This window comes from Lytechinus variegatus, chromosome 11 (assembly GCF_018143015.1).
Source record: "Lytechinus variegatus isolate NC3 chromosome 11, Lvar_3.0, whole genome shotgun sequence".
Classification (NCBI taxonomy): domain Eukaryota; kingdom Metazoa; phylum Echinodermata; class Echinoidea; order Temnopleuroida; family Toxopneustidae; genus Lytechinus; species Lytechinus variegatus.
In genome coordinates, this window is record NC_054750.1 from 5,131,106 (window position 1) to 5,143,186 (window position 12,081).

Here is a 12,081-nt window from a genome sequence, read left to right on the forward strand (position 1 = left end):
TATTTTTTTTTTCATGGGTGTTTTCTCATTTGATTTTTAATAGTTGCATACATATAGATCTATGCCTCAGATATTACACAAAGCATAAAAATATTTGATTCAAACAAAACTGGTTTGTTTATAAACAAAGCTTTAGTCTTCTTTTGTTTGCAGACAAATATGTTCTACTGGTATGAGTATGCCTTGAAAACATTGCTATGTAAATAAATAAAGTGGCACTATGGAACTACTAATTATTACTCATCCCTTTTAGCTGGCTACATGTAGAACCCACATGTAAATTCAAATATATAACCCAAGGCTGTTACAGAAAGACTTGTCAGTGTAAATTTGTTCAATTCCTCAGCAGTTTGTGAGGAAAGGTGTGTGCCCTTCACACCACCATCTTTTTGTGTAGACAGTGGCTGAATACCTACGCATTTCACGCCCCATCTACCGTGTCCCACTCAAACTTTACATTCAAACTATCAATAAATTGAGAATAAATGCAAGTAAGGTTAGATTACCACTATTTATAAAGGGAAAGTAATTGCAAGAAAGTTAAGAATGGAAACAATTTAATTTAGAGACAAAAGATTGTACTATTACTATTTTCAAAGTTAACCACACCCCACCAATTAAAAAAAATAATATTAATGATAATGATTATTATCATTATTATTATTATAAGAAAAGAAATGAGTAGATAAGTGGAAAAAATGAAAGAAATAGGCCTATAGAGTTTATTTATATTTAAAAATGAGAGCCATTTTCTTTAAAAAATTAAGTTAGATTTTTTTAAATATCAAAGAAAAGGGGAATACTATTGGTATAAAGTCAAAGAATTCAACATAGATTAATATTGATTAATTTTGCAGAACAGAAAGATTTTGCTGAATGAAATGAAAAGTTAATCAAACCAAATACAGAAATGCAAAGAAAAGTGCAATGATATTCCTATAAATTTACATTCTGATATTATGCATTCGTACTCTGTCTTGCAAGAAAGAAAATACTAGCAAAAGCCAGTGAAGTCACGTAGGTTCAACTGCAAGTCAATTCAAATCACGATCCATGTGTTTACGAAGGATTGAGTCCTGGAAAGCCGAGGATTTTCTCTTGGATTAACCTCAGACCCCTAAAGTTGTCCTACTGGTGCGTGAAACGAGAATTCCCTTGTTAAAAGTCTGCCGAGTTGGAGAGGGTATTACGCCATAACAACTGCTTTTCATTTTGGGTGCATGATACAGTAGAAAAGGTTCAAAAGTGCAATGTGGATGTGAAACATGGCTAATGGGTTCATTGCAAGAAACTCGCAATTGATTGCAATTTTAGTTCTTAACATCAGTCATAATTCTTGCAATTAATTGCAAATTCCAGTTGATTATTGGTCTGCCTCTTGCATCAATAACAATTGATTTACTTTAGTTGATCTATAACTTGTCAACTGGAACTGAAGTTTGCAATTGATTGCAAATGTTTTCTTGCAACACCCCTATACCCTCATGGGTGCAGATTATAGGAAAAGTAGTCCTCAAAAATTGAAAATTTTTATTGAAAGGTCGAGGACCAGAATAGCCTCCACTTTTCTGATCCAGACTATGTGAGTATGATTCATTTGAATACTACAGTTCTCATGAAAGTCTGTATTCATGTTAACCGTAATGTGACTTGAGATATTGAAAAGTTGAATTATCGAGAGCCTCTATTGTTTTTTAAAAGTAAATCTAGAGAAGTATGCATCAATATTAGACTATATTTTGTCTTGTGTGGTAAACAGAGACAATTATAAAGGATATCTATAGATCGTACTGGGATCTTTCAACAACAAATTAAAGGTAAATGCCAGTTTTGGTAACAATATCAAAATGAGTTCGTACAGAATCCAATAAAATGACCACCAAAGTGTCTGTTTGTATAAATAAAACATACAGGCGTACATGCCAAAGGATTCTGGAAGGAATTGTGTAATTGCTGAGAAATCAGCAAATAAGCACAGGATTCGGGTCAAGCGTCGGGCCCGACAAAGCAATTATTATACACTGCCCCACGTGCGGTTATCTCACTTATCTGTGTTGGTGATCTTCAGCGTGAACATTTTTCAACGTAGATTTCAAGATTTCACAAAGTTCGGTTTTATGTAACTGTACCAGATCTAGATCCTCGATGATATACTGACAATTAAGCCTGGTTTTACAGACTTTCTCATGAAATCAGTGTTTCCTGCAACTACTGGCATTTCTCTTTAAAATAGACCAGCACAGAAAAATTGACTAGATTCACTTATCCTATTATCTGCTTTTATATTCTAAGTTAAAGAAATGTGAATGTTATTATAGCTCAAATAATCATACCGTTCAATAAAATATTGATTTATTTCTTATTGTTCAGTTTTGAATTTAATTTAATTACCGGTAAATTCAATTTCGGTCTATAACATACAAACAATACAGTACTTAGTCCGAAGGCTAATACATGCAAAGTTAACATTTAAACAAATGCATCTAGAGATTTACAACTACATGTAGGCCTATATACCTGTAAAAGATATTAAAAATTGGTTGCTTGTGAGATTGATGAATTTGATGAAATAAACATGATTAATACTACTAGATATTGTAATTAGAGGATCTCTGAAAGATTTTGTATTTAGCATTGAAAAATATATATATTTGAAATTGCATACTTATTTGTGTTTCTTTAATATCATAAAGAGTTGTAATCACGTTATGCCAATTGACAGAGTCATGTTCAGAGGCAACCTATTGTCTTGTGAATTTCCCAGGCAATATCATCAATGGATTGATTGAAGTAGTTCTGTTCCCTGTATATCCAGAAGAAGTCGGGGAAAGGTATTTGATCAGTTGTGGCCGAAGGGCGAAAAAGGGGTACAGTAGCATTCCATCACATACTCGGATCATGCTTTACCATGGAAACAATAAGCCTGCTTGTCAACCAGGCTCCTGACTTAAAATGGTTGTTTTCATTTCAATTATTGTTGATATATTATGTAGCACTTTATACATAAAGGGGAAACCAAACTGTTAGAAATACTTGTCAAGAATAGATTTGTAACTTATTTTTTTTCACTTCGCTTCAGTACCCCCTGCAAAGTCTCATTAAAGAGAGACCATGGACCTATGCTAGTACATGTAGGTCCATGGAGAGACAAAGCAGAATATGATTATTGTGTCTTTAAAAAGTTACATGTATGATTACATTGTATTAGTTAACTTTACTTTGCCATATATTCTGAGAAAATCATATTACATTGGTAGGCCTGCATAATAAAAAAATGATGTAAAAGTATGATGGAGATCTTGATGAGACAGGCCCCAGGCACAATTAAAGGTATACTTTGGGCTGAAAATGATAATATCTAAAATATCATAAATGGAATAAAATTCACTGAGCAAAATGTTGAAAAATTCACCCAAATGTGATAAGCAACAAAATTAAATTTTAAAGTGTAGTAATATTTTGTAAAAACAGTCAGACCCCCACTTTCCTTTTCCTTATAAATGTTATTACATGATATAATTTACTTATTTCATATATCCATTCACGTGTGAATGATCTTTGATTTCTCATGAAATAAGTTGCAGCAAGGAATATCTAATACAATAAATCAGTTTCAATCCAAAATGTTTAATTCTTGGAGGACAAAATTTGAATTAACATAATTTCTTACATGTATTATAATAAATACAAAAAAAATAAATGGGGATATGACCTCATCAATATGCTCATTGAATATTCATGAAGACATGCATCGCATTGTTTCACCAAAATAATGCAAATCTTTAAAATGTCAGAACTTTGCTGTACATGTACCTTGTTGGACTTGGATCAAATTTTCAATGTTTTGGTTTATTTTTTTCATCTGTAGAAACCATAATATTTTGAGCCTTGAGTACCCCTTTAAGTTTATCTTTGGCATGGTTAGTCTTGCTTGACAAGTGTAATTTGGGGGTCAGTCTACTGTTATCGGTCAATGAAGTAACCATGATCTTTCTAGCTTTCTATACAAGTTTTTTGGACATTTACTGGCCCACTCAAATTTATCATACCTACAGTGCAGGCTTACATTTTGGCTATTCATATTCAGCTTCAATTTTGAAACTATATTTATCTTTTTCCTTGTGGATCCAAAAGTGTTCTTAAAACCTTCTATATTTATTCCTTTAATACATGTACTACATGTATGCAGCTTGAGCAGTCTACAGAGTGGATTTGCTGCTTGAATTATAAATCACATTAATAGTAATAGTAATGATAATAATAACTATTATTAGTATTATTATTATCAATATTATTATTAGTAGTAGTAGTAGTAGAAGTAGAAGTAGTAGAAGTAGTGGTAGTATTATTATTAGTATTATTATTGTTATTATTGTTATCATTATTGTTATTATCATTATCATTATTATTAGTAGTATTATTATTATTTTAATCTTGTACCGTTACTATCAGGGATCCACATACATGTTACTGAATTTTGATGAAGTTGCGTGTTTGGGTGTGTACCTTGATTAGATTACTGAGGTCAACCATTGAATTTTGCTGTCCCTGCATTTGGTCTTGGCCTTGGGGTGTTAATGTGATGACTGAAGCCTGATTAAAGAGTTGTTCAGCCACCTGGAATACACAGAGCTCTGCATTATCAAAGCTTTGAACTTGTTTGTTCCTCGGTGCACATTCTGGTGTTCATGCAGGGCTTTTATTCATGAAACGCAGTCGGAGGTGCATGATATCCATACATGGAATAGCTTGCGACATCTCAAGTGTATGTTTTGATAGCAGTGGGTACATAAAAACAGATTTTCCTCAGATTGAACTTTTTGAATTAACGAGGTATTTGACTATTTGTGCATTTATTGCAATTTTGCAAAGGATGGTAGCATGTCTGTGCATGAACCACACACTACACAGCCTTTCGTTGTTACTTGTGTGACAATTTTAATTTTTTTTCATTAAAATCGCTTTTAAGGTTACATGTACAGTACATCTTGAACAACTTTATTTCAGTCCAATATTGTACAGATATGACTCTTGAAGTACATGTACAATGTATGTTTGATTTAACTGTTTTTCATTGTAAATTGCAAAGCAGCAATACTGAAGATTCCTTTATATATATATACTGATGTACATGTATATTACAATAATTTTGTTCACAGGGCTGTGTAGAAAAGTTATCAATCTTCCTTTTTTTTCTTTTTCTTTTTTTGTTAATCCTATGGAGTTTGCTCTGCAGATACTTGTATGGACCATGATGGCATTCATCTCTATTGTTGTCATGGTCAACACTCAACAGCTTTTATTGTTGCTTTGGTTATCCTTCTTATGTGTTAATTTATTTGCATAATGGGGGCCTATTGTGTATCAGTCTCATTAATCTTCATAGTCATAAATTCACTATTATTATTGTGATCTTAATCATCATAATTATATCACACCTCACTGTCAATATCCCACAAATGTCATCACAGAAATCATCATTATCGTTATCGTCATCATCATCATCACTCTCATTTTCATCTTCAGCATCATCTTCCTCATCTTCATCATAATTGTCATATACAAATCATCACCATTGTAATTATTAAATAATCATCAATCATTGTCATTGTTATCATCATTATCTCTGTCATCGCATTGTTATCATTATCTCTGTCATTGCATTGTTTTCATCCATGCTATCATCCTCGCCATCATCATCCTCATTACTACTCGATACAAAATATGAGAGATTATCATCATCTTCTCGAAATCCCTATATTGGCTCAGGCATACATGTCGAGGCAGATGTGCTCCAAGGTTATTCTATTTTTAAATGGATTTTTTTTCCACTTTGTTTTTCTCCTACATATATCCTGATGCCAATCAAGTGTCATACCCCTGGTTGAGGGGTAATAGGGACATTTAGCATTCTTGGAGCTGTATCTATTTCAGATATATGAGATACATCAAACAATATTGATTGTCTTGTGCATGTTATTGTGTGGAACTGGATACTATGATACAGTATTGTCTTCTACAGTTTACAACCCTGGGTGATGTTTCACAAAGCTTTTAATAGTAAGTCCGACTAAAATTTGCACTTGGATTTCCAATTGTGTGTGGTATGTACATGTATGTAAAGTATCACCGTATTAGGTCGGATTATGTGCACAGGAATAGCACTTCCGTGTACCAATCAATCAGAGTTCATGTTAAATACTTCATTATGTGGGAATTGGCATTTAAGTTTGAATCCAAAGTCACATTTATTTTTGTGTGAATTACTCCTGTTGGCTAGGAAATGTCTTCAACTCATCTATTCTTTTTCTCCTCTGAATTTGCTTTCTTTCAGACTACCAGATCCCAACAATGATACACATAACGGAGGTCGGCTAGGTCGTGACCTGATGACCTTTGGCCATGGCTGCCTGTTTCTGTGTGCGTCTTGGCAAGGATATTGTCAAGACGCTTGACTTTCGTCACTGCAATCTGCGCTTCGTGCCAGAGGAGATCTTTGAGTATGACGAAACCTTGGAGGAACTCTTCCTTGATTCAAATGACATCCGAGAGCTGCCAAGGGTATGAACTCTAAAATATTCTTTATACATTATTGATTTGTCTCACTGTATAACAGAAGCTAGGCATATACATAGATTCAAATTTAAAGGTCATTTGAGGTCAATGAATTTAAGAATTTGTTTTATATCCCCCCCCCCCCCTTTGAAAAATAATTTATTTGTCAAATAATTTATTTGTCAACTTAGCTAATGTGGATCGCATGGTTGAGCAAATTAGGGAACTCATTACAATGAGGGATGAAAAGGATGTATCCTATTTAACTGAAAGTGAATTGAAGGAACTTATTGACTTTCTGTGCCTACAGGCATATTGATTCATGGTCCCACCTCAGTTTTGTTTTGTTTGTTGTTGAATGGATGTTTTAAAGTGCATTTTTTAATATACTGAATATGTTTGTTTTGTAAATTGGAAAACACGTTTTTATGTATATGTGCATTTTTATGCGAATAAAGAAGACTTTGAATTAGTGAATTAGTGAATTAAATGTTGTTTTCAGTGTCAACACCGCGTAATGGAGGCAAGACTGCCAGAGGTGTTCCACTTGTTCGTTTTGGGGGATTTTCCACCAGCTTACAATAATGATGACTTACTTGTTCAATGAAGAAGCAAGCCAAATTTACATTATAAGAGGCAAATTATTTAATTATTTTACCTTTATATACATTACATGTAGTAAAGATGTAAAATGTTTGAAAAAATTGTGAAACCACCAATTTCCTATACAAACTGCACATGTGCACTGCATAATGTTTTGTGCATTTAAACTTAAAGGGGAAGTTCACCCTGAAGAAAACTTTCTTGTAAAAATAGCAGAAAAAATAGTAAAAAATATTGGTGAAGGTTTGAGGAAAATCCGTTAAAGAGTAAGAAAGTTATTAGAGTTCAAAGTTTTGGATTTGTGACGTCATAAACGAGCAGCTGTCCCATGTGTTATGTTATATAAAATGCATAAATTTCAAATTTTGTATGGTTCCTGATGACTTAATTTTGTTTTCTTTTCATGATCGGGTGTGAAACGATTTGTCTATTGATATACATAAGTTACAGTGAAAACCATTTTCAATTTTCTTTTTTACCATTCGCTATGTAGGAATGCTGCTCGCATATGACGTCACAAATCAAATAATTGAAATTCTAATAACTTTTTAATTATTTGATGAATTTTTCTGAAAACTGCGGCAATGTTTTTCATTAATTTTTCTGCTATTTTTACAATAAACTTTTTGTCAGGGTGAACTTCCCCTTTAAAGATGTCTTAACTTCTTTTATAAACTAACTTTGATGAATTTTTCAATGTTTTTTGTGGACATGTATGTGTGTGCATCAAATCAAATTTTGGTTTGATTGGACTTGATCTTTTCTAATAAAAAAAAAATGTTGCGATCCTTCTCAGAACAATTGTGGTCCTTGCCATAATTTTTGCTGACATTGTTGGTTCTCTTTTTTTTCATACATGTAGCATGGCATATGCATGTTTCATATAGATCATTATCAATGATAAACTGGCTATGATATATGGTTATAAGCTACTAAAATCCTCTTATTTAATTGGCCAAGAGCAACTCCACAAGAAAATCATAAGAATTACATTTGTCTTTCAATTGTGGACGCATTTGGTCAGGGGGTAATTGGACGGGGAGTTTTGGACCACAGCTATCAAGTTTAATTTTTCCATCCCTTGGCAGCTTGACCAGTTGCACCTGCTAACTCTGTGATATTGTATTTTATTGCGATTTATATAAACTTGCAAAATTAACTAGTAGTGATAATAATAATAGGTTGATTTTATATAGGGTCTAGTTGGCAGTTGGTGCTTTAGGTTTCTCTAATAATTCCTTGCACCTCTTCTGATCATCCCCTCTGTTCATTGCAGGATTTGTTCCATTGTGAGCTGCTCAAGAAGTTTGGAGTGAGTGACAATGAACTGGTTACCATCCCTACTTCTGTGGCTAGCCTTATCCATCTTGAAGAACTGGATGTCAGTAAGAATGGTGAGTTCTTGATCATTCCACATGACCCGACTGTGACGTGATTTATTGCTGCCAACAGGTTTTCAGCAATCAAAATTGCATGAAAGTTGTACTGGCTATTTGTTATGTTAATACCAGAATAATCTGAAGATTCTGACACATCATCACTGTCAGTCTACACTGTCAAAATGAAAACCATGAGGTCATGATTATAAACAATAGATCAATTTATCTCTGAAGTCTTTTAATTAGTTTGTTCTTTTCCTTTTGAAATTTTTGCAGCTTCTAAGTTTTATTGAAGGTGTAACTAACAACTATAGATACATGTATTTCATCTCTCATTTTCTATACATCAGACAGCCACAATTTCAATCGTACTAATTGCATGATTTACATCAATTAATTATACTAATTAGCTTAATTAGGTATCCTCTAAACTTAAAAGTTCAAATTTGACCCAACTATGATTAAAGAATAAGCCAGTGAGCCCCAAAACTACTGTGATGTTACAAAACAAAAATTTATGCTCCCCTCGTTTACCACCATGCAAAAATGGCCAACTGATGTTACATAATTGCTAATTACTGGTAAATGAAGTAATCTCAGGTATTTCTTTTCTTTCAAGTAATTGGTATAAAGATTCCCTTTGATGTGATACCAAATATATCCATGTAGCATATGTATTTCAAATTTTATACCATTAATTATTTCTATGCTTGTCGCGCAAATGTAGCGATACCATCTTTTTGCGGGCCCAACATAAAACGCATGGCCACAACCAAAAGATTTTGCTATTCGTCATTTTCTTTTAAGTTTAAACACTCAAAAAATGAAATGTTACATCAACATTTGAAAAGTTTGGGGAGTAACAACCTTTTCCATATGTTATATCAAATCTTGTACAAAGGGGAATCCAACAATTTAAATGTTGGGTCAAACTATTTTTAAGTAGAAACATGTAGAAACGGTTGTCACTCCAACGTTTCAATTGTTGATAAACATTTAATTTTCATAGTGAAGTGACTATATATATACAGCCACTCTCATGACCAGTGGTCTGTAACTCAAAGGTTTGCTATGAATTGCAATAATGAAAGAACCACGCTGATTGGTTCCTGGTCGGTATTTTAAACCAAATGCGCTTGTAACATTGATATTGATTGGTCAGTTCATTTAGCGATTGATCACTAATCTTTGTGTTACGGAATTATGATCATTTTCAAGATTAAATTTGATGTGTTGATGTTGATTACTTTGCAGGTATTGTGGAGCTTCCTGACAACATCAAATGCTGTAAAAATCTCCGGCTGGTTGAAGTTAGTGTGAATCCTCTAGGAAAGTAAGTTATCAATCGTGAAATAGCTACATCTTTATCTGTCCGAGTTACTTGTCAAATATGAAACTTTGTAAAATCTAAGATCACTGCAGAATAACTTGTAGTTATTATTAGTGTACCTGTTGTTAGACAAAGTTAATATGATGGTAATGGGGGTTTTTCACATGCAGCGCCAGAACCTGCTCTGAGAGCAAGAACCGTGGTATAGTGGTTCTGACACTTGCCTTGTAACCAGAGGCTCGTGTGTTTAAATCCCATCATGGCTTACCGTCCTTTGGCAAGGCGTCAATCCACACTTTGCCACTCTCCAGGTGCTAACCGGGTAGTACCTGGTAGGATGTGGAAGTCATTGTAGCATGTCTAACATTGTGTGCGCCTCAGTGGTGACTGGCTGGAATACCCCCCAGGGAGTGGAGGATGCGCATACGTTGTGTTTAGGAATGGCTCATTGAATCCGATGACCGGGGTTAAGTAAATCTGGAAGCGCTTTAAAATGTACAATGTATGGTGACTTCACCTCATTACAAATAACCGGGGAGATCTACAGTATGATTTTATGTATCACTTAATCACTTTGAAATTCATGGAAGAATCCAAGGGATGTGTGCAGTCCCTTTTTAAAAACCTTTCTGTTCAACTCTCAATTTTGTTTTTACTTATAGGCTTCCAGAAGGGTTCACTCAGCTGATGAACTTAAGTCATCTCTATCTCAATGACACTCTTTTGGACTACCTACCTGCTAGCTTTGGGAGACTGGCAAGGCTCAAGGTGCTGGAGCTGAGGGAAAATAGGCTCAAAGCTCTTCCAAAGTAAGGGGAAAATAGTCGTAGGGCATGGTGAGGTGCAATGATGGTGGCTTGGGTGATGGTGCTTGTGGTGGTAACAATGCAGTAGTTACTACGTCACTGACACCCTCACTGACCACTTACCTGTGTGCTTTGAGAGACTGGCTAGGCTGGAGGTCTTGGAGCTGAGGGAAAATAGGCTCAAAGCTCTTCCAAAGTAAGGGGGAAATGATGATTGTGGGGAAAGGTGAGGTGTTATGGTGGTGCTGGTGGTGGTGATAATGATGGTAGTTGTTAACCTCAATGACACCCTCCCAGACTACCTTCCTGTTTGCTATGAGAGACTGGCTAGGCTGGAGGGCTTAGAGCTGACGGAAAATAGGCTCAAAGCTCTTCAAAAGTAAGGGGGAAATGATGATTGAGGGAACGATGTTTTGGTAGCAGCAGTAGTGATGATGGTGACAAAAAAGGGTATTGCTGGTAGTACTGTTAACACGATGATGATGATGCTTGTGGTGATGATTATGATTTCGGTGGAGATGATGATGAGTCATGACGATGATGATCATATTGGTGATAATGACAATTGCAGTGCAGGTGATGATGATGAGGTTGATGACAGTGTTGATCATGATGGTGACGATGATGACGTTGACATTGACCATGATTTTGGTGGTGTTGATGAAGATTATTAAAGCTGAGAAGGACATTGTTGAAGGTTGATTATTAGCAATGAGAAAGCACTATGCATAATTTCAAAACCTCTCACCCTTTGCTATGTTTAGGTCCATTTCAAGATTGACAGAGCTAGAGAGACTTGACCTTGGGCAGAACAGCTTCAGGGAAATTGTAAGCAACATATCTTTAAACTTTGTTTTCCTTATTGATAAAGGAATGATACATACATACATACATACATAACAGGTACTTGCATAGCGCTTTACCGAAAATATGACCAAAGCGCTTTACAATGAACAACTAATAATAATGAAATTACATGAAATTAAATGAGCAAATTTATCATTGTTTATTATGTTGTGCATGTACAATATTTAAGTTTAATTTACGTTATCAACCATATTGTGTAATTTTTATGAGCTGTAGCCCCCCCCCCCCCTCCTTCTGATTTTGAACTGCTCATTGCTTTCACTGAATGAATATGTGTTTCTATATATATGTACCTATATAACCTATGTTGTCTTTTGAGAATAAAGATTGATTCATGTAACTTTGCCAAAGCCAAATCTAAAGGCCACAGAAATGTGTTACACTTAAATTCAATTTAGACGAGGTATATAACACATGTTTGCATAATGTGGTCGAAAAAAAATTGCTTTTGACTATGGGGAACATAAGGTCCATATATCCAAGTTCACCTTTAGTATGTTTTCCAACATTGCAGTGATAACTTTGTTTAAAAAGGTCATTT

The 12,081-nt window shown here is 34.4% G+C and overlaps 1 protein-coding gene across 1 annotated transcript in view; it reads left to right on the plus strand.

Moving 5' to 3' along the window:
- Positions 1–12,081, plus strand: part of LOC121423698 (leucine-rich repeat-containing protein 7-like) — a 53,340-nt gene that overhangs the window by 19,453 nt on the left and 21,806 nt on the right. Inside the window, exons 2-6 of the mRNA XM_041619123.1 lie at positions 6,335–6,561; positions 8,435–8,552; positions 9,792–9,870; positions 10,530–10,676; positions 11,438–11,501. Coding sequence (XP_041475057.1) covers positions 6,403–6,561; positions 8,435–8,552; positions 9,792–9,870; positions 10,530–10,676; positions 11,438–11,501 — 567 coding nt within the window. The 5' untranslated portion in view covers positions 6,335–6,402. The remainder of the gene's footprint in view (positions 1–6,334; positions 6,562–8,434; positions 8,553–9,791; positions 9,871–10,529; positions 10,677–11,437; positions 11,502–12,081) is intronic.